Source organism: Triturus cristatus, chromosome 1_2, assembly GCF_964204655.1.
Source record: "Triturus cristatus chromosome 1_2, aTriCri1.1, whole genome shotgun sequence".
In the NCBI taxonomy this organism is placed as follows: Eukaryota; Metazoa; Chordata; class Amphibia; order Caudata; family Salamandridae; genus Triturus; species Triturus cristatus.
The window spans coordinates 1,192,555,756-1,192,578,947 of record NC_140580.1 but is presented as its reverse complement, the minus strand read 5'-3'; the positions used below and the strand labels follow the sequence as shown (position 1 = coordinate 1,192,578,947).

General features: G+C 48.5%; 1 protein-coding gene across 3 annotated transcripts in view; it reads left to right on the top strand.

The window, feature by feature from the left end:
• Positions 1-23,192, top strand: part of ST6GALNAC4 (ST6 N-acetylgalactosaminide alpha-2,6-sialyltransferase 4) — a 189,404-nt gene that overhangs the window by 93,952 nt on the left and 72,260 nt on the right. For all 3 annotated transcript variants that reach the window (XM_085614150.1, XM_085614151.1, XM_085614152.1), the window contains one exon: positions 15,978-16,044. In XM_085614150.1, coding sequence (XP_085470276.1) covers positions 16,033-16,044 — 12 coding nt within the window. In that variant the 5' untranslated portion in view covers positions 15,978-16,032. The remainder of the gene's footprint in view (positions 1-15,977; positions 16,045-23,192) is intronic.

Genomic DNA, 23,192 nt, shown 5'->3' with positions numbered 1-23,192 from the left:
TCTTGCAATTATTACTCTTGGGTTGAGCAGGTAGAATTACTCAACCGGTTGTTACTGAGTAGTTCCTTGAAGATGAATTGGGATGACAATGTTCAAAAGTTCTAGTTCTTATAGATGCGCGCAAAAGGAACAAGGTAGGTAAAAAGGGGAGGAAAGAATAGGAACAGCGCAAGGGCTCAGGACAGATGAAAAGATGAAATCCTTTACTGGAGTGACCTTACTTAACTGGTGAAGAAGTTCAAATCCTTCACGGTGAATTCTGAGGTGAGCCCGTCACAGGATACACTGTTGCAGAATGGACTCAGCAAAAGACTGGCTCTATAGCTGGAACCAGTCACTGGTAGTTTTTCAGATTCTTGCTGGATACCGAAGTCTACCACCAAGAGGAAGCGTTTCTATTTCACGCCACTCTAGCGGTAACTGCTGGAAAAGGGAACGTCCGTCTTCTAAGACGCGACGCGCCACACAAGGTACTGAATGCTTAGAAGTTCTGACGGAAGAGTTACTTCCCAACTGCCAAACACAGAGTCTAAACGGAACTTCTCACAGAAGATGAATTATCAGACGGAGAGAGAACTCACACGACTACTCGTCTCCTCAAGCAAATTGAAGTGCGCAGATTTGTGCGTAGTCTCGCGGCTCGAAACCTAAAGTCTCGCGAGAATTTACAACTGCATTAACTCAATGCCGCATCATGGAAAAGCAAGCGGCCATCTTAAAACGTGCAACTCTCTCCTAAACATTGAACCACAAGTTGCACAAGGAAGGTTTTACGAGGATTCTGGATCTCTGATGGCGTCTTACACATGTCCCACTGATTTGCTTCCTGACAGTACCCCCTCTCAATGACCGATTTATCGGTCTTGGCTTAGAAGGATGCTGTAAATGAAATCGTTTAATCAACAAGGGGGTATGTACATTTTGCACTGGCTCCCAAGATCTGTCTTCTGGGCCATAGCCTTTCCAGTCCACCAAATAGAATAATTTGTTGTGCACTCTTTTTGAATCCAAAATTTCTTTGACCTCATACTCTGGATGTCCCTCAATCTTCAAAGGAGGTGGTGGTTTACCTAAACGAATGTGAGGGACTGTCTTCTTCAACAGGGAAACGTGGAAAACTGAATGAATACCCAAACTAGAGGGAAGCTTTAGTTTTACTGTCACAGGTCCTAACACTTTTTCAACAGGATAAGGACCTACATAACGAGGTTGGAACTTCCTATTGCCCTTTAAACGAAGGTTTCTAGATGATAGCCAAACTAAGTCTCCTATTTGAAATGTGGGTGCCTCTTTTCGATGTTTGTCTGCCTGCTTCTTGTAATTCTCTTTTTCTTTAATCAAGTTAGCTTCAGCTGTTTTATGGACTGAGGATAGATTCCCTAAGATGTCCTCCACTGCTGGTACCCCTAAATCTTCCTGAAAGCTAAAAGGATTGGGATGCAACCCAAAATTCAAAAAGAATGGGGAAAACCCAGTGGAGACATTAGTGGCATTGTTATGAGTGAATTCTGCCATCCACAACACGTCTGCCCATTCGCCACCCTGATCCAGAAGGAACAAACGAATATATTGTTCCAACTCTTGATTTACTCTTTCCGTCTGTCCATCTGTTTCTGGGTGGTAACTGGTCGAAAGACGAACTTCCACCCCCAATCCCTGCATGAATGCCTTCCAAAAGCGGGACACGAACTGAGGTCCACGGTCTGAGATCACTACCTTAGGAATTCCATGAATCTTTACTATGTTCTCACTAAAGAGTCTAGCTAATTCTTGGGCAGCGGGAACCCCTTTTACCGGGACAAAATGGCTCATTTTGGTAAAGGTATCTACCACCACCAGTATTGTGTTGAACCCTCGACTCAGGGGCAGGTCAACAATTAAATCCAATGTAACAGTGTGCCACGGATGCTTAGGTGTGGGTAGAGGTTGCAAAAGCCCCCGAGGACCCTGTCTACTGGACTTCCCCCGTGTACAAAGCTCACAAGACTCTACATAGCGTTTGATGTGAGAAGTCATTTTGGGCCACCAGAAATAGCTTTGAATCAAATCTTGGGTCTTAAGTGTGCCTTTATGTCCTGCTAAAGGTTGATCATGGCAGTCTTTCAATGCTCGTTCTCAACGATCCTTCTTTCTTGGGGATGAAAAATAGTGGAGAAGAGACTGGGGACTGAGATGGTCTAATAAACCCATTGGCTAAGTAGCGATCTAAATATTCTTTTAAGTAGACATTTTCTGCTTCAGTTAATGCATAAATTCTACTGCAAGGCAACATCGCACCCGGTTCCAAATCAATTGCACAGTCATATGAACGATGCGGTGGCAGTTTTTCAGCTTCTTTCTCATTAAAGACTTCTTGAAATTCTTGGTACTCAATCGGAACCTCAGTGGCATTCACCACTCCAATCACTTCCGGACTGAAGGCCAGCAAAGCGGCTTGCGAGGGTTCCATGTTTCCGGAAGCCGCTGGTTCCATGTTTCCGGAAGCCGTAGGGAAACAATGCTCCAAACAAAATAAAGAATCCATACCCACAGTTCGATTCTCCCAATCAATAGCGGGATTATGTATGGTTAGCCAAGGAAGTCCTAAGATGATTTGGAACTGAGGAGCATCAATAAGGTTGAATTGAATTAGTTCTCGGTGTCCATTGGCTTGAATGAGTTCAACAACTTCAGTATGATGGGTGATTGGACCTGAAGAAAGATTCGTCCCATCCACAGCTCAAACTGATTCTCTTCTATCCTTTAGTACTGTTTGAATTCCAATTGTCTTGGCATACTTAATGTCGCAGAAATTGCCTGTGGCACCTGAATCAATCATAATAGCCGCTCCCATAACTTCTTGTTCCCCAAATCTTAAAGTCATGTGCAAGATTAAATGAGGGGCTTGAGTTTGAAGTGTATTCATGACTTGATGGATGGTTGTAGTCTCCTGTTCTTTTTTCGCCATCTGAACGACTCCTTCTGCAGATGGTTTTACGCGTTTCCCGAAGCGGGACTCTTCGGTCTTTTGGGGCATTCCTTCACAAAATGCCCAGAACCACCACAGTACATGCATAACTTCTTAACTCTCCTTTGTTCTCTTTCTTCCTTACTCAACGGACCTCGTATGGAGCCAATCTGCATAGGTTCACTCTCTGCAGTTTTTTCCAAGTTCTTACTTCCCTCTGAACGCACTTTCTCAAATCGAGGGTAGTTCCAACGAAACTCTCGAAACTTCTTTTCACCTTTTCTTTCAGAGCTGCGAAAGTCGATTTGCAAAACCAGATCTATTAACTCTGAAAATTCAGTTGGTCGGTTCGGGATCTGGGCCAGCGTATCTTTAATCTCATCTTTTAACCCCCTATAGAACAGGGCTGCTCTCTTCTCTTCTGGCCAATTAGTCTCGACCAACAACTTATTAAACTGAGTCAAATAGGTAATTAAGTCTTTATTGCCTTGTCGCAGCTCCAACAGTTCATTATCCGTTGCCTGAGAAATTTTGCGTCTGTCAAACATTCGAAGGAATTCAGCCTTAAACCGATCAAAATCATATAAGAGTTGATCATCCTGAGAGATTAGAGGCATTGCCCAATTTGCAGCATCACCACTCAAGTAAGATAGAACGAATGCCACTCTAGACTGCGCATCTGGAAATAGTGTTGAGCGACACATAAAATGTAATGAACATTGTGTGAAAAAGAGTTGGGCCTTTTGGGGATCCCCACTAAACTTCTCTGGAGGGGCCAATGGAATAATGGGCGAAACTGAATGAAGTACTTGTGTGATAGTGCGTGTATTTAATTCTGAAGTGGAACTAGTTGGAACGGTTTGGGCAGAACTAGATGCTCCCCCTGTGATCTCATTAACTCTTTGGGATAATATCAAGGTCTCCTGACGAGAAGCCTGAATTTCTTGCCTTAAATTTTTATTTTCCTCACTGAGACTTCCTAACTCACGCTGAATCCCTAGCAACATTTCTCCTACAGCCTTTAAATTAAAACCCTCCGCCATTCTGCCTGGGTGAAAGAACTACGTGGGCACTTCAATCTGTCAAGGTCCGGGTTCTTCACAGAGGCAGAACGATGCTAGTTCCCAATGCCCACTTCCCAGAACCCACTGCGGTTCAGGCAGCTGTTCCAGAAAGGGGGAAAGGGGATTTGGACAGAGAAGAGACACTCCGACTACTCCTGGACTTCCTCCGCCTGCCTGCCAATTCTTCAGGTTTATTCTATGGCTGGATTTGGAGTTCACCTAATGCACACAAAAACAGCACCTAGTAAATCTCCCTAAACATTGCTATAATTGAATATATATTCGCTATGTTATCTTGCCTATAGTCTTTATCTTTTCCCCTACCAGGTTCTGCTGGAGTCTTGCTTCTCTTCTTTATTACAGCTGCTTCAGTTTTCTACTGAGGGACTGAAGATTCCTAATGCACACAAGGGAAGAAATCCATGGGTTAACTCATTCTTTTCCCTCCCCCCAATTATGATTTGCTCCACCTTATATTCCCACCTGCTGTATGCTTGAGCGTCTTGCAATTATTACTCTTGGGTTGAGCAGGTAGAATTACTCAACCGGTTGTTACTGAGTAGTTCCTTGAAGATGAATTGGGATGACAATGTTCAAAAGTTCTAGTTCTTATAGATGCGCGCAAAAGGAACAAGGTAGGTAAAAAGGGGAGGAAAGAATAGGAACAGCGCAAGGGCTCAGGACAGATGAAAAGATGAAATTCTTTACTGGAGTGACCTTACTTGACTGGTGAAGAAGTTCAAATCCTTCACGGTGAATTCTGAGGTGAGCCCGTCACAGTATACACTGTTGCAGAATGGACTCAGCAAAAGACTGGCTCTATAGCTGGAACCAGTCACTGGTAGTTTTTCAGATTCTTGCTGGATACCGAAGTCTACCACCAAGAGGAAGCGTTTCTATTTCACGCCACTCTAGCGGTAACTGCTGGAAAAGGGAACGTCCGTCTTCTAAGACGCGACGCGCCACACAAGGAACTGAATGCTTAGAAGTTCTGACGGAAGAGTTACTTCCCAACTGCCAAACACAGAGTCTAAACGGAACTTCTCAGAGAAGATGAATTATCAGACGGAGAGAGAACTCACACGACTACTCGTCTCCTCAAGCAAATTGAAGTGCGCAGATTCGCGCGTAGTCTCGCGGCTCGAAACCTAAAGTCTCGCGAGAATTTACAACTGCATTAACTCAATGCCGCATCATGGAAAAGCAAGCGGCCATCTTAAAACGTGCAACTCTCTCCTAAACATTGAACCACAAGTTGCACAAGGAAGGTTTTACGAGGATTCTGGATCTCTGATGGCGTCTTACACATGTCGCACTGATTTGCTTCCTGACATCGGGAAGCCTTGGGATCCCATGGGTGGCTGCTCTTACGGGCTCACAACCTTGCCACCAATGGACGATAATTGGCGGGAATCCTTGGGATCCCACGGGTGGCTGCTCTTACGGGCCCACACCTTGCCAACGGATGGACGATGATTGGCGGGAAGCCATGGGATCCCACAGGAGGCTCTTACGGGCCCACACCTTGCCAATGGATCGACGATAATTGGCGGGAAGCTTTGGGGTCCCAAGGGAGGCTCTTACAGGCCCACACCTTGCCAACGGATGGACGATAATTGTCAGGAAGCCTTGGGATCCCACGGGTGGCTGCTCTTACGGCCCACAACCTTGCCAACGGATGGACGATAATTGGTGGGAAGCCTTGGGATCCCACAGGTGGCTGCTCTTATGGCCCACAACCTTGCCAACGGATGGACGATAATTGGCGGGAAGCCTTGGGATCCCACGGGAAGTTCTTACGGCCCAGATCTGCTTTATACTGTTCAATCGTACAAGGTACACGTTGTGGAAAATGGATGTGATCACTTCACCGCTTTGTATGCGCTAAGCATCGGGGAGACTTTCTCCATGCAGTTCGGGGCTGCCGAGTCCTCACTACCTTTTGGGAGGGTATTTTGACATGCCTCGGGGGGTTGCTACGTTGGTCCCTCCCCACTGATCCCAAATTAGCCCTTTTGCATGTCACCAGCACAACAGAAGGCAACAGGTACAAGGGAGCCCTATGGTGGATTGGATTGGTGGTGCCCGCCAAAGATGATATCGCTAGAGGCTTCCCACATATGCATGGCAATGTCTGTAGTGATTGGGCTCAGTACAGAGGGCTCAACTTGAGTCTTGCGCCACATGATCCTGGTCTTTGGACAAGGTGTGCACTTCCAAGAGTAGATGGGCTGGAGGGGGTAGAGGTGGTGGGGGCATGGAGCAGGTCAGGTGCGAAACAGTTCTTTTGGCCTGTGAGTTAGCAATGTGTGCTATACGATAGGTTCTCTTGAGCTTGGATCGGCTACATGGGAACGATACCCTGTCATTTTGTTCTTGCTGCACCATAGTAATGTTAAATACCAAGAAGATGTGTTAGAATTTTTTTTTAACAACAACCATGCTTTCAATTCTATCCTGAAGCCCCCTAAACAGAAAGGATCAAATCCATCAAAATATTGTTGCTTTTTGTTAGCCCCGTCAGCCTTAGTGGTCTTCCTCCAAACGTTTTGCCTTCTTACATCTACTTTTTGTTGGATTTCGTTTTTGTTGGCCTTAGGACTCTGTGCACTTTACCACCGTTAACCAGTTCTAACGTGCTGGTGCTCATGCCCTAATACACGGTAAAATTGGATTACCCTTGATTGGCATATTTAATTTACTTATAAGTCCCTAATCAAGTGGTATATCATACACCCATGGCTGTTAAATTAAATGCTACTAGTGGGCCTGCAGCACTTATTGTGCCACCCACTTAAACACCTCTTTACAACATGTCCCAGGTCTGTCTCTGCAGCCTGTATGCAGTTTTAAACTACAAAGTCATGTTGGCAAAATAAACCCCTTGGCAAGTCTAAAACGCCCTTTTATTACATGTAAGTCACCCCTAAGGTAGGGCCTAGACAGCCCACAAACAGGGTACATTATAATTAAACAGTTGTACATGTACATTTAAGTTTTACATGTCCCGGTAGTGAAAAACTCAAAAATTTGTTTATCACTGCTGTGAGGCCTACCTCTCCCATAGGATGTTATGCGTAAAGTGCAGGTCTGGTTGCAGACGTGGCTGTAGACATGGTTGCAAGCATGGTTGCAGGTGTGGTTGCAGGTGTGGCTGCAGGAGTGGTTGCATGCATGTTTGCAGGTGTGGTTGGAGACATTGTTGCAAGCATGATTGCAGAAATTATTGTAAGTGTGGCTTTAGGTGTGGTTGCAGGCATGGTTGTTCGTGTGGTTGCAGATGTGGTTCCAGGTGCAGTCACAGGCATGTTTGCACGCATGGTTGCAGGTGTGGTTGAAGGTGTGGTTGCAGGAGTGGCTGCAGGTGTGGTTGCATGCATGGTTGCAGGCTAGTTGCAGGTGTGGTTGCAGGAGTGGCTGCTGGTATGGTTGAATGCATGGTTGCAGGGCTGGTTGCAGGTGTGGTTGCTCACATGGTTTCAGGTATGGCTGCAGGTGTGGCTAGAGGTGAAGTTGCAGGTCTGGGTGCAGGTGGGCAGCAGATGTGGTTGCAGGCATGGTTGCACACATGGTTGTAGGTGGGTTGCAGATGTGGTTGAAGGCATGGTTGCAGGCATTTATTTATTTTATTTTATTTTGAAGGTTTTATATAGCGCGAACAAGACCCTTGCGGGTAGAAGAGCGCTTTACAGGGGTAGAAATCAGAAACAAAAGAATACAGAGAGTTAAAAATTGAGTCTTGATAAACAAACATCCGTAGTGGGAATTCGATAAAATGTTCACATGAATTTCCTTAGGAGTAGATACTTTACTTCTTTCTTAAAGGAGATAGAGGAGGGATTCGGTCTGGTGTCAGGGGGCACTGCGTTCCAAATCCTGGGAGCAACTCCAGAGAAGGCGCGGTTGTATGATTTCTTTTTAGCAAAACGTTCTGGTTTCAGAAGAAGATTACTGGAACTTCTAGAGGATCTGTTGCCACAAGAGAGCACACGTTTCTGCGTCAGATAGCTCAGAGTGTTGTGATATAAGGCTTTGTGGGTCATACCGGTGACATTTTTTTAATTAATACTTGGTTTGAAAGGAAGCCAGTTAAGAGCTCTAAGGTCGGGGGTAATGTGACAATTTCTTTTCGAGCTCATAATAAGCCTGACCGCTGAATTGAGTGAGGCTCTTAGAGGGGCCGTTGTCGATCTAGGAAGACCACAGAGCGTTGCACTCCCATAGTCAAGTCTTGGGATTACTGGTGCTTGAACTGCCAGTTTGAAGTCACTAGCGGAAAGGAAGGGTTTTAATTTTCTCAGGGTGTTCATTTGAATGTTTGCTCCTTTTGTTGCGGCACTGATATGTTTCTGCAAGTTTAGATTTCTGCTGAGTATTGATCCCAGTAACTTCGCTGAGTCAATGATATGGTGTTGGCAGTTGAGCGCTGTTAGCTGGTGAAGCCATTCTCCGATGATGGGTGTTTGGTTGGGTGGAGTGATTAGGAGGAATTCGGTCTTGAGGGTGTTTAGTTTCAGGCGATTTTCCACCAGCCAAGTCTGGTTATTTTGTAGAGTTGAGTTGAGAGATTTTATGTCCTCCAGAGAGGCGATTTTGAAGTACAGTTGTGTATCGTCTGCGTACATGTGATATTGGATGTTTGAGGAGCTGAGAATATCACCGAGGGGTTCTGTGAAGAGGTTGAAGAGTGTGGGTGAGAGGGATGAGCCCTGCGGTACACCTAATGTGACTGGAACAGCCACAGAGAAGGATTGATTGAGCTTGCATCTTTGGGATCTCTTTTGGAGTTAAGAGGGGAACCAATTTAGAACTGATCCTGATAGGCCCATTCTATATTTCAAAAGCTCGAGAAGATTGTCATGTTTGACGGTGTCGAATGCCGAAGAGAGATCAAGCAGGATCAGCAGACATGCTTCATTTTGATCTAGAATTTTTAGTGCGTCGTCTGCTATGTGGGTCATGGCTGACTCCGTGCTGTGCCCTGCGCAAAAGCCGGATTGGTATTGGTTGAGCAGGTTGAAATGTTTCATGTGGTTTCCTTGCTGTATCTGTACACATTTTTCTAGGAGTTTGGCCAGAGTTGGGATGTTAGAGATTGGTCGGTAATCGTTTAAGTCCATGTGATCTGCTGTTGGCTTCTTTAGGATGGGGGAAACCTGCCCAGATTTAAGGTTTCCTGGGATGAGTCCTTGAAGCAGAGAGGTATTGATAATCTTGGTCCACAAAGGTAATAACAGCGGTGTGAACTCTTTGAGGTAGTTTGCAGGAAGCGCATCGGTGAAGTGGTTAGAGGGGTTCAATGATGTGAGAACTTTTTAACTTGCCTCTTCTGTATAAGTATTGAAGGAAGACCATTCAGCATGAGTTTTGAGGGCGAACTTTGCTGTGCATAGGCTATGGTATGCTAGAGAGGGAGGTGGGGAGCTCTTGTGGGTGTCAGAGTCAGTTACTAAGGCCTTAAGTAGGTCCGTCTTTATGCGTTCTGTCTTCTTAGTGAAGAAGGAGGCAATTGTATGCAACCGGGTCAATGTGGGGGGGGGGTAGGGTAAGCCCTTAGATTGTGCTTTGACTAGTTCAAATAGTTTTTGGGGTTGATTTTTGGCTTGGTCTAATTGGTTCCTGAAAAAGATGGCTTTGGATTTTCTGATACTTCTATAGTAGGAGTTTCTAGGTGGTTCCTAATAGTTTAAGGTGGTCAGGGGTTGGTGATGATCTCCATTGGCGTTCGATTACTCTTAGGCAGCGTCTGTCATCATTGAGACTGCTGTCATACCATGGTTTGGAGTCTTTTGAGAGAGCCTCTTCAGCTGCAGGGGAGGAACTGTGTCTATGACTGTGGTTATAGAGGTGAAGTAGTGGTTTGTTAGCACTTGAACATCAGATAGGCCTTCGGGGGAAGCAAAAGGTTGGCGCTAGAGGATGTCAGTAAATCCGTGCTGGCATTTTTTAAGTTTCGTTTCCATATTTTGGGTTTCATGGGTTGGGCTGAATATAGTTTTACTGGTTCATTAAGGAAGAATATGATGGTATTGTAGTCCGACCAATCACATGGGAGGATAGTATTCAATGGAATAGAGTCAGCTTTGGATATGACCAAGTCTAGGATGGAGCCCTTGTCATGTGTGGGGCTGTCGCAGCTTTGGGTGAGGTCGAGGTCTGTGAGAAATGCTTTGAGGCTATTCACTGCAGAGTCGTTAAGGTAATTCCAGTGAAGATTGAGATCTCCGAGGAAGATTTGGGTGCTTTGTTGTCCAGTATTTGTAGTCACGATATCCATGAATTGTTCGACGAAGGTGAGGTTGCCACCTGGAGGGTGGTAGAATGGATGCAGTGAACAGATTGGTTTGTTGTTGCTAGTGATGTCAATACATAGGTATTCACATGAGGATAGTATCAGTGAATGTGGTCGGGTCACTACAAGACTACTCCGATGAATGCAGGCAATTCCGCTCCCTGGTCTATCAGTTCTGTCTAGTCTAGTGATATCATGAATAGGGGGGACCAAAATATCCAAGATAGGCGCCGACGATTCATGTAACCAGGGTTCGGTCAGAATTAAGAGGTCGGGTTCATGAGTGAGTATGAGGGCTGCAATCTCAGCCGCATGTCTGGAGGCTCATCTACAATTAAGTAGAATACATTTGAGATGTGGCTTGATGAGAGCTACAGGTTCTTGTGTGAGGGGGACTCGCATAAGATTGTCTTTGGATATTCCTCTTGGGTTGTGTTTTGGGCTCTGTGTGGATTAGCGGGGATGGTTTGGATTATGATATGAATATTTATGTTGTTTGCGCACTCTGTGTTCTGGGTGAGATGGGAGATCGTAAGATCGGAGTAGGGAGTGTATATCATTGGATGATAAAAGGTCCTTCCTTCTGATAAGGTGGGTTGTGGCATTGGGGTAAGGAACTGCTTTCCATCTTGGTGGCATATGCTTCCTGGAAAGAGAGTAAGTTTGGTGTGGGTATGTGGGGTGGTTACTGTGGTCATTCGTGCAAGAATCATGATCATGTCTTCTGGTCTTAGGCGGGTGGAGAATCAGGTCCCGTAGGAATTGGAGGTCATCTTTGACTTGTTGCAGTAACAGTAGAATTTCATCCAGTCTGGGTTCCAGTGTGGGATGTGTGTATAGTGTTTGGTATGGGGGTTGGGGAGGGGTAGTTGGGCTTGAGGGGTTAGAGTAGCCTGAGTCGATGTATTGAGGTCCGCATGAATGAGTAAACAGAGATTGGAGGGGGGAGTGGAGGGAGGTGGAGAGGCATGCATCGTGTAGATGTGAGGAGGGGATTGGGTTGTAGTAGTGTTAAGGGTAATTGGGGACAGATTGGGAAGGATGCTACTTGTTCAGATATTAGGTAAAGGCTGGGTGTTGTTGGGGATAGGGGTGTGGTTATCATATCTTAGGGTAACTGCTGGAGCCGCACTAGGTGACTATATCCGTTGGGTCGTGAGAGGTGCCTGCCTTGTAGGGGGTTCAGAAGGGAAGTTCGGCAGCGATATGGAATTGGGAGAGCTTGGGAAGGGGGGATGGGGTCTCGGGACTTTTTCCTTGATGAGAGGAAAGATATTGTCAAAAAGGAGTGAGTTGCGGTCTGATGATTGTATGAGTATGATTCCATTATGGTAAAAAGTGATTGTGGCTGCCGCTCTGTAGAATGGTGAAGGGGTGATTGAGATCTTGAGACCGTGAGCTGTTTTCCTAGAGGAGGAGATCGAAAATAGGGCGAAAAAGGCTTTTTTCCATTGGGCATGGTTGCATGTGTGGTTGCAGGCATGGCTGCAGGCGGGGTTGCAGGTGTGGTTGCAGGTGTGGTTGCAGTTGTGTTTGCATGTGTGGTTGCAGCCGTGGCTGCAGGCGTGGTTGCAGGAATAGTTGCAGGCATGGTTGCAGACGTTGCTGCAGTCTTTGTTGCAGACATGGTTGCATGCATGGTTGCAGGTGGGCTGCAGACGCAGTTGCAGGCATGGTTGCACACATGGTTGCAGGTGTGGTTGCAGGCGGGGCTGCAGGCGGGGTTGCAGGCATGATTGGAAGTGTGGCTTCAGGTGTGGTTGCAGGTATGGTTGCAGGCGTGGTTGCTTGCACGGTTGCAGGCAAGGCTGCAGTCGTGGCTGCAGGTGTGGTTGCAGGTGTGGCTGCAGGTGTGGTTGCAGGCATGGTTGCTTGCACGGTTGCAGGCATGGCTGCAGTCGTGGCTGCAGGTGTGGTTGCAGGTGTGGCTGCAGGCACGGTTGCAGGTGTGGTTGCAGGCATGGATGCGTGCATGGCTTCATGCGTGGTTGCAGGTGTAGCTGCAGGTTTGGCTGCAGGTGTGGTTGAAATTGGGGTCACAGGTGAAGTTGCAGGTGTGGTTGCAGGCGTGGGGCATGTGTAGTTGCAGGCATGGTTGCAGGCATTGTTGCAGGCATTGTTGAAAGCATGGTTGTAGGCGTTGTTGCAGGAGTGGTTGCAGGTGGTGTTGCAGACGTGGTTGCAGGCATGTTTGTAGGCATGGTTGCAGGTTTGGTTGCAGGCATGGGTGTATGTGTGGCTGCAGGTGTGGTTGCAGGCATGGCTGCAGGTGTTGTTTCAGGCATGGCTGCAGGTGTAGTTGCTGACATGGTTGCAGGCGTTGTTGCAGACATTGGTGCAGGCTTTGTTGCAGGCATGGTTGCAAGCGTTGTTGCAGGTGTTGTTTCAGGGGTGATTGCAGGCGTGGTTGCAGGTTTGGTTGCAGCTGGGTTGCAGGCGTGAGTGCATATGTGGTTGCAGGTGTGGTTGCAGGCATGGCTGCAGATGTGGTTGCAGGCTTTGTTGCAGGCATAGTTGCAGGCATGATGGTAGTAGGCATTGTTGCAGGCGTGGTTGTAGGCATGTTTCCAGGTGCACTGGGACAGAGGTCTAACTTTTGTTTTTAGGTCTCGCTCTCGAGACCTATTGTCGCCGAGATGCCTCTCAAGGGAGACAGGCTGGGGCACGCGCGCGCAGTGTTGTGGTTGTGGTGATTGCTGTCTGTGAACGCGACTTGCCTCGGAAGTGGGACAGGAGATGTGCACGTGCAGGCTTTTGGCGGATTGGAGCCTGTGTATGCGCTTACAGCTATGCGGTGTGCACATCTCCTGTCCCCCTTCCGAGGCAAGCCAGCATGAAGTTTCACTTTCGATTGTTTTATTATTCTGATTAAAGTGCAGGTTGCACCTCTATCACCATTAACCCCATGGTCCCCTCCACAGTCCCGTGATTCCCGCTCCCCATTGTTTATCCTCTTTAACAGAAGAACGTCTGGATACCTGCCCCCACAAACCAGCCCTCCCGCGGACGGAGCTCAGGCACGAGCGCAGCTTCTGCCCCCCACCCCCATTCCTCGCCGCCTCACCTCTGGGGGCAGACTGGTCACGGTGCTCTGCCGGTTGTTGTTGGTTCTCCAGCCCCGGCCCGCCTTCTTACCCTTGGGCTTCAGAGCGGCGCTGATCTCCAGGCCCGAGCAGAAGAGCTCGGCCATACGGACCTCCATGGCGCGGCTCCGACCCCCGGACTCCCCGCCCCCCACCCGGCAGTAGCGGCTCAGTACCGCAGGCATCGGCCCTCTGACACCCGGCTGGAGCTGGGCCAGCGACATACACAAGGGGGCGGGGCCACAGCGAGCGCGCTGGAGCATTTAAATCACTGCTTCGACTGGCACTGATTTTACATCAGACTTGCACAAGATCTCTCCCAGGATTCCTGCCAGGTTCCGAGCGCACACAGCTCTGCCGTAAGAACGGGCTCGCGCACTGATAAGAAGACGCCGCGCGGGCTTTCATCGCCATCTACCGGTCGCTGCAGGAATAAGGTAGTGTACCGCGTCTCTCAACCAGGCGCTTCAATGAGTAACTAGTAAGGAACTCGACCCGAAGGTATTGGAGCGCTTTACATAGCACTGTATTTACATTACACATTCAGGCACGGGGAGATTAAGTGATTTGCCCAGAATCACAGGATGTGGACGCGACCTCGAGGCTCAAACTCTGGTTTCCTGCACCAGAGGTGGCAGTGCAGCCGACGGACCACATCCTCTCCCCAAAACCTTCAAGATCCGAAGCGGGTGCCAAGCCCAAGGGCCACTGACCCTTTTCCTATAGGTAGCTACAATGGTTTTCACTGTCCATATTTAAGCTGCGTTTACTGCTAGTTCATTTGTACCATTACAAGCTGCAATGTTGCTGTCCGTCATCGCGCGCACAGATAGCTTACCGTTACATACTTGAAATGTATGTCCGCAACAGACATGAAAATACTGAATAAGTATTGTATTGTATTGTAGTTGCATTTATATAGCTCCCACTACCCCCAGCGAGGCATCGAAGTAGGTGCTTTTTTAATGTAAAAGGTATACACTTGAGATATTTGTTGTATTTTTCCCACGTTGCAATAGATAGTATACAACATACTCTACTGATCTACAAATGCCTCCACCACCTTCCCTAGAATGACATACGCTTTTGTTCACAAGCCATTTCAGACCTGCACGTTACCTTGGTACCTGTTCATTATCTTGATCTGCCAATCTTCGTCAGTGCTCCATATCTCACTGCTTCAGCCTACCAGAACTTGGGCGACATGTCCTTCTTTGGTCTCCTACACCCAGTGAAGGACGTGGAAACATTTTATTTACTTTGGGACCCCACAAATTGGGTGCGACAGAAAGGAGGCAGAGTGACGAGGGTTGCGTCATAAGAAGAGCAAGCAAAGACAGTAAACCTATTTTTATATATATATATATATATATATATATATATATATATGTGTGTGTGTGTATGTCTGAGGGGTTAAAAAGTGCCCTAACAGTGTTGCAAATGTCAAGAACAGGCCTTCTATGAGCCAGAAACTACACCAGACGCCATAATGTAAGTGGAAATGTGGTATTGAGATATCCAGAGGGAAGTAAAAACAGATGACTCGGAAAACCTTCCAGCTGTCAGGCCCAGCAGAAAGATGAACATCAAGAATAACAAACAGGAACTGGGGATTAAGCCTGAGAAATGCACAGGGTCTAATAAGCGGCGCGTTCTGATGTGCACTTGCCCAGACAGCCGACGTTCACACGCGTACGGGTCGCGCGCATGGCACGCTTTCGCTTTCCCTCCCTCCCCTCATCGGGCCCCTCCTTCTTCGCTCAGAGCACCGCCGTACTACATTTTCTTCTTCTGCGGCTAAGGTTCTATCTCAAACATTACATTTGGTCTTTGCAATAGAGCATTGGAAACATTTTGAAAAATTGTACGTGCAGCCATGTATTTGCTTGCAGAAAGAGGGAAGTGTCACTTATAGTCGTTGAATGTTACTCATAATTACACTGAAATTATAAAAATGTCACACGTAGCAATCTGAAAATTTGGGAGCTATGTTGCATACACAAGTAGCAGGTGCAACGTTACCCCTCCAGAGCTTTCTTTAAAATGTAAACATGTATTACGTGTGCATGTGTATGTACATGGTGGGGTAATGTACTGTAACTGCTCTCCTGTGAAGCTGTGCTATAACTCAGTATTCATTTAAAAATCAATGTTTTGTTGGAAAACAGTGACCAGCACTTTCTGGGTTCTAAACAAGCATTTGCAATGCAATAGGTCTTGCATTTGCGAAAATTTGAGCTATTGGCATTGTAATGACAATGCCTTTTACTTATGTCTTCGTAAAAGCTGCAAGCGGTGCGTAAATACGCACCTATAGTCCCTGCTTACAAAAAGAAAGACTGGCAGTAAAAAAGGCATAGTTACTGCCAGTGTTGCTTTTCGCAAGCCATGCCTGCACAAATATGCAGATTCTTAACATATATAATTAAAAGGCATTGATATTTACAATGCCAATAGTACAAACTCTTGTAAATGCGAGACCTATTGCATTGCAAATGCTTGTTTGCTATCAGGCAACAAGATTCCTGTATATAAACAGAGTATGAGCCTAATGTTGCATTCTGGGTAATCTGCCTGTTTGACTCCCACAGGCCTCGACTCCAGACCTGCAGAGGGGAGAACAGTCCACTTTGCGGAGCTCAGAGAATGAAAATTCTTGTAAGTACCAAGAGTTCTCTGCCAGCGCGCGCTGTAGGGCGAAGAGTGAGATCCTGCTTTTGTGAGGTGCCCCCCCCCCCCCCCAAGGGTAAGGTGCTTGATGCCTCGGTGGCAGCACGGATTTTGGGTTCATGGAAGGAGGTGAAGAGATCACAGTTTGTGTGGGAGCCCCAAACCTCTGCTTTGACTCAATGGAGGAGATGTTTTGGAAGGGCCCCCCATACCCGGCGGGGGTAGGAGAGGGGAGGGCTGAACTGAACACAAGACCACTGCTGTTTGTGCTGCCTCTACCGTGTGAGCAGAATGGACTGTGGCTGCAGCGCCCAATCCCTCGGCTGCAGGCTTCAGGGAACTCTGCCTATCTCTAGAGGAACCTCAGGAGGTGGCAAGAAGGGGGTGGAGTCCCACCAGCTGATCAGAAGGGGTGGAGTCTCACCAGCTGGTAAGAAGGGGTGGAGACTCACCAGCTGATCAGAAGGGGTGGAGACTCACCAGCTGATCAGAAGGGGGTGGAATCTCACCAGCTGATCAGAAGGGGTGGAGTCTCACCAGCTGGTAAGAAGGGGTGGAGTCTCACCAGCTGGTCAGAAGGGGTGAAGTCTCACCAGCTGGTAAGAAGGGGTGGAGTCTCACCAGCTGATCAGAAGGGGTGGAGTCTCACCAGCTGATCAGATGGGGGTGGAATCTCACCAGCTGATCAGAAGGGGTGGAGTCTCACCAGCTGGTAAGAAGGGGTGGAGTCTCACCAGCTGGTCAGAAGGGGTGGAGTCTCACCAGCTGGTCAGAAGGGGTGGAGTCTCACCAGCTGGTAAGAAGGGGTGGAGTCTCACCAGCTGATCAGAAGGGGTGGAGTCTCACCAGCTGATCAGAAGGGGTGGAGTCTCACCAGCTGGTAAGAAGGGGTGGAGTCTCACCAGCTGGTCAGAAGGGGTGGAGTCTCACCAGCTGGTCAGAAGGGGTGGAGTCTCACCAGCTGGTAAGAAGGGGTGGAGTCTCACCAGCTGATCAGAAGGGGTGGAGTCTCACCAGCTGGTAAGAAGGGGTGGAGTCTCACCAGCTGGTCAGAAGGGGTGGAGTCTCACCAGCTGGTCAGAAGGGGTGGAGTCTCACCAGCTGGTCAGAAGGGGTGGAGTCTCACCAGCTGGTCAGAAGGGGTGGAGTCTCACCAGCTGGTAAGAAGGGGTGGAGTCTCACCAGCTGATCAGAAGGGGGTGGAGTCTCACCAGCTGATCAGAAGTGGGTGGAGTCTCACCAGCTGGTAAGAAGGGGTGGAGTCTCAACAGCTGGTAAGAAGGGGTGGAGTCGCACCAGCTGATCAGAAGGGGGTGGAGTCTCACCAGCTGATCAGAAGTGGGTGGAGTCTCACCAGCTGATCAGAAGGGGTGGAGTCTCACCAGCTGGTAAGAACGGGTGGAGTCTCACCAGCTGGTCAGAAGGGGTGGAGCCTTAGAAGGTGGTATGAAGTGGTGGAGTCTTACGAGCTGGTAAGAAGGGGTGGATTTTCACAAGGTGGTAAGAAAAGGGTGGAGCCTCGCAAGGTGGTAAGAAGAGGGTTGGGTCTCACAAGGTGGTAAGAAGGGGATGGAGACTTACAAGGAGGTAAGAAGGAGTTGAGTCCCACAAGATGGTAAGAAAGGGGTTGAGTCTTGCAAGGTGGCAAGAAGGGGTGGAGTCTCACAGGGCAGTAAAAAGGGGAAGAGTCTCACTTGGTGAAAAGAAGTGGGGTGGAGTCTCACAAGGTGGTAAGAAGGGGTTTGAGCTTGCAAGGAGGTAAGGGGTGGAGTCTCACAAGATGGTAGAAAGGGTGGAATCTCGCAAGGCAATAAAATGGGGTAGAGTCTCACTAGGTGAAAAGAAGTGGAAGTGGGGTGGAGTCTTTCGAGGCAGTGAGAAGAGGGCGGAGCTGCGGCGACGCGGGATCTCAGAAGGCAATGAGTATTGGGTGGAAAGCCCTCAGTGTGGTGAGGGGTGGCTCCTCCTCAAAGCACACGTGCAGCGCCTCATGCACACATGCAGTACGGACCCTGAGTGCTGTCCTGTCTTTGAGTCGCGCATGGGATCAGACGTCAGTGTTTGAATAGAGGAGTTGACCCCAAAGATCCTTCATTGTGCAGTCTGCTTATTTCTGTGTTGACCATATACACTTTCCACTGAGGTGTCTATCGGGATCTGTCGGACTCTCTGTCGGTCTATGTCGATCTCTGTCTGTCTCTCTATCAGTCTCTGACTGTCTCTGTCGGTCTCTGACGGTCTCTGATGGTCTTTCTGTCAATCTCTGTTGGTCTTTCTGTGGTTCTATGTCGGTCTATCTGTCAGTCTCTGTTGATCACTGTCGGTCTCTCTGCTGGTCTCTGTTGTGCTCTCTGTCGATCTGAGGTCTCTGTCGATCTTTGTCAGACTCTGTCGGTCTCTCTTTCGGTCTCTGTAGGTCTATGTTGGTGTCTCTGTCGGTCTCTCTTTTGGTCTCTCTGTCGGTCTCTGTAGGTGTCTGTTGGTCTCTCACTTTCTCTCTTTCTCTCTCTCCCTCTTCCTCTCTCTCGCTCTTTCTCTCTGTATGTCTCTTTCTCTCTCTCTTCCTCTCTCTCGCTCTCTGTTTCTGTTGCGCTCTCTCTCTCTCTTTCTCTCTCACTCACTCTCTCCCTCCTCTCTCTCTTTCTCTCGCTCTCTCCTCTCTCTCTCTCCCTTCCCCTCTCACTCACTTTCTCTCTCTCTCTGTCCTCTCTCTTTCTCCCTCTATCTCTCTTTCTCTCGCTCTTCCTCTCTCTCTTTCTCTCTCTCTGTCACTCTCTCTCTCTTCCTCTCTCTCTTGCTCTCTTTCTCTTGCTCTCTCTCTTTCTCTCTTACACTTTCTCTCTCTCTCTCTATCCCTCTCTTTCTCTCACTCACTCTTTCTCTCTCTTTTTTTTTTTTTAGAGTTTTATATAGCGCGAACGAGACATCGGGTATCAGAGCGCTTTACATGAGCACCAGTTTTGTTACAGATGGACACATTCATTTTGTGTTAGGCACGGGGAGATTAAGTGATTTGCCCAGACTCACAGGATGTTGGTCGTCGTTGCTCAGACTCGAACCCAGTACCCCAGCTTCGAGGTCGACTGCTCAAGCAGCATTACTACATCCTCTCTCTCCCTCTCTCTCTCTCTCTCTCTCTCTCTCGCTCTCTCTCTCTCTCTTTCTCTCTTTCTCTCTTTCTCTCTCTTACTCTCTCATTCTCTCTCTCTCTCTCTTTCTCGTCCTCTCTCTCTCTCTCTCTATCAATCTCTATCGGTCTCTGTCAGTCTCTATTGGTCATAGTTGATCTCTGTTGGTCTCTCTCTGTCTCTTTGTCGGTCTCTGTCGGTGTCTGTAGGTCTATGTCGGTCTCTCTGTCGATCTCTGTTGGTGTCTGTAGGTGTCTGTCGGCCTCTGTCAGTCTCTCACTTCCTCTCTCTCTGTTCCCTCTCACTCTCTCTCAATCTCTATTTCTCCTCCCCCTCTCTCTCTCTCTCTCTCTCTCTCTCTCTCTTCCCCTCTATTTCTCTTCCTCTCTCTCTCTTCTCTCTCTCTCCTCTCTCTCTCTGTCCCTTCCCCTCTCTCTTTCTTCCTCTCTCTCTCATCCTCTATCTCTCCCTGTTTCTCTCTCTCTCATTCTGTCTCTCTCTCTCTCTCTCACACACACTTTCTCTCACTCTCTGTCTCTCCCTCTCCCTTCACTCTGTTCCTTCACTTCCTCTTCGCCCATCTTCTGCCCTCTCTCTCTCGCTCTCTGTTTCTCTTCCTCTCTCTCTCTTTCTCATTCTCTCTCTCTCCCTCTTGTTCTCTCTCGCTCTCTCTCTTCGTCCCTGTCTGTCTCTCTCTCTCTCTCTCTCTTCCTGTCTCTCTCTCTTCCTCTCTCCCCCTCTTCCTCTCACTCAGTTCTCTCTCGCTCCTCTCTCCCTCACCCTCCTCTCAGTGGCGTAACGAAAATTGAGGGGGCCCCCTGCAAAGTACATAGAGGGGCCCCCTCCGGGCACAATCAGGAGCTCTCCAGGCGGAGTAGGGGGCCACTTGGAGCTTGGGGCCACCCGTTTGTCTAATCTAAAGCACACCTCCTCACCTTCCTCTGTCCGAAAATATAACATCTGCGCCACCTGTTGTGAAGCTAGAGCGAAGAAGCCAGTGAGATTAACACTATTGTACCTTTACCTAAAAGCGAGTGACTTTGTGAACACCATAGGGATCGGTCTGCTGAGGTGGCAAGCTTATCTGAAATGTCTCTGGGAGAGAATAGAGCTTGGTGGTTGTCAGGTGGTTGCCTCCTCCCCCCCACCCTCCTCACTTCCTATCTAAATGGACTTCCCTGGTCTTGAGATACGGGTGCACGGCAGGCAGCAGCTGTGTAGCGTGCAGCTGGATGGTGGCAGCACCACCGTACGCTCTCTTTAATCGTATCTTCTCAACAGTGATGTTATTTATTAGCCGCAGTGATAATCTAAGTAGTGTGGTAACCACCGTTTGGGTTCGATTCATTAGTGCGTGCACACTTGCCTCACACAGCCCAGTGTCCACAGCGATCGATTTACAGTAAAAAACAAGCTGTCGTTATTGCGTGAATGGAAAAAAGAAGTGCTTACCGACTAATGGAAGGAGACAGCATAACGCGGCAAGTAAAAGATCCAGTCCTGATGGGCGATCCCAAAAGGAGACAGGGCAGTAACAAGGCGGGACTAAGAAGCCTCATTATCAATCGGAAGGCAGTATTTACCATGGACGATGACGCCAGCCAATGAAAAATATGGGCGTGAGCTTCCACACCACTTCTAAAACATACCCTAATACAGCATGCCTTGCAAAGCGAGCAGCGCATGCGCTGCAACGCTAGGATCGACCTAATAAAAGGTGGGGACATTTTTCAAAAAGTATTTATTGAACCAGCATCATTCTAGTGTAAAACAAGTGTGCTGAAACAGCCATTAGACAGAAACAGATATACATGATTAGAAGCACTAACAGAGGAAAAGGATGGTAGATTTATACCATCGTGCTAAAACAATATATACAGGCAAGTATATAAAACACATGACAGTAATAAATGCATACTCCTACGATGTGACCCTAACTAGATGTACCTAAGTGTACCTAGCATGTATGTTGGTTTAAAGCCAAGAATCCCTGTAGGATAAAGTCAACCCTTCCTCTGGCTTCCTTTCCCCTTTTCTCCTTCCATCTTTTCCCCTCTTCCCACATTGAGGGGGGGCCTCCTGTTTCTCCCCTACCATTCCTACAGTTTCATCTTTTTCACCCTACACACCCATCTGCGCCCCGTCCTACAGGCTTGCCTACCAATACCCAGTTTCCTTTGCTAACCCTTCCATTGTGACCTTAGCCTCTGCTTCTTGTAAAAAAAAAACCACCCTTCTGTTAAGGCTCTCCCCCAGCCCTCATGCCAGCCCCTTCCTTGTCACATTGTCAGTCATGAGACGTGGCCAGTCTCACACCCTCTGTGGCCATATAGGCCAGAACAGCTTCTTTCTCTGCTCACCCCATCGATGGCTTGATAGGCCAGTGCAACCACCTGAACAGAACATCACATATCTCGCTCACCAGCCCCCCCCCCATGTTCCTCCATCACCAAACTTACAACTCTCTTCAGCCAAGTCTGCCATACTACCCCTCCCCCTGGCCCATGCAGTGTCCTCTCCGAAACATCCCCGGGTCCCCTTGTTCTGTAAACGAACCCTCTCCATCTCTAGGGCCATACCGAAGACCAGGGGGCCAGGACAGATCACCAGAACCATCTCCAGATACCTCCTGCCCATCAGCGCAGTCCATGTGACTTCTGTAAACAAACCCTCTCCATCTCTACGGCCATAAGCAAGACCAGGAGACCAGGACAGATCACCAGATCAGACTCCAGAACCTCCTGCTCCATCCGCGCAGTCCACAAGACTTCTGTAAACAAACTCTCTCCATCTCTAGGGCGATACCCAAGACCAGGAGACCAGGACAGATCACCAGAACCGTCTCCAGATACCTCCTGCCCATCACCGCAAGTCCATGAGACTTCTGTTAACAAACCCTCTCCAGCACTAGGGCCATACCGAAGACCAGGGGGCCAGGACAGATCACCAGAACCATCTCCAGATACCTCCTGCCATCTGTGCAATCCATGAGACTTTAGTAAACAAACCCTCTCCATCTCTAGGGCGATAAGCAAGACCAGGACAGATCACCAGAACCGTCTCCAGATACCTCCTGCCCATCAGCGCAGTCCACGAGACTTCTGTAAACAAACCCTCTCCATCTCTAGGGCGATAAGCAAGACCAGGGGACCAGGACAGATCACCAGAACCATCTCCAGATACCTCCTGCGCATCAGCGCAGTCCTGGAGACTTCTGTAAACAAACCCTCTCCAGCTCTAGGGCGATAAGCAAGACCAGGGGACCAGGACAGATCACCAGAACGGACTCCAGAACCTTCTGCCCATCAACGCAGTCCACAAGACTTCAGTAAACAAACCCTCTCCATCTCTAGGGCCATAAGCAAGACCAGGAGACCAGGCCAGATCACCAGAACCGTCTCCAGATACCTCCTGCCCATCACCGCAGTCCACGAGACTTCAGTAAACAAACCCTCTCCATCTCTAGGGCGATAAGCAAGACCAGGAGACCAGGACAGATCACCAGAACCGTCTCCAGATACCTCCTGCCCATCAGCGCAGTCCACGAGACTTCTGTAAACAAACCCTCTCCATCTCTAGGGCGATAAGCAAGACCAGGGGACCAGGACAGATCACCAGAACCATCTCCAGATACCTTCTGCCCATCAGCGCAGTCCACGAGACTTCTGTAAACAATCCCTCTCCATCTCTAGGGCAATAAGCAAGACCAGGAGACCAGGACAGATCACCAGAACCGTCTCCAGATACCTCCGGCCCATCAGCGCAGTCCACGAGACTTCTGTAAACAAACCCTCTCCATCTCCAGGGCGATAAGCAAGACCAGGGGACCAGGACAGATCACCAGAACCATCTCCAGATACCTGCTGCCCATCAGCGCAGTCCACAAGACTTCTGTAAACAAACCCTCTTCATCTCTAGGGCGATACCCAAGACCAGGAGACCAGGACAGATCACCAGAACCATCTTCAGATACCTCCTGCTATCTGTGCAGTCCATGAGACTTCAGTA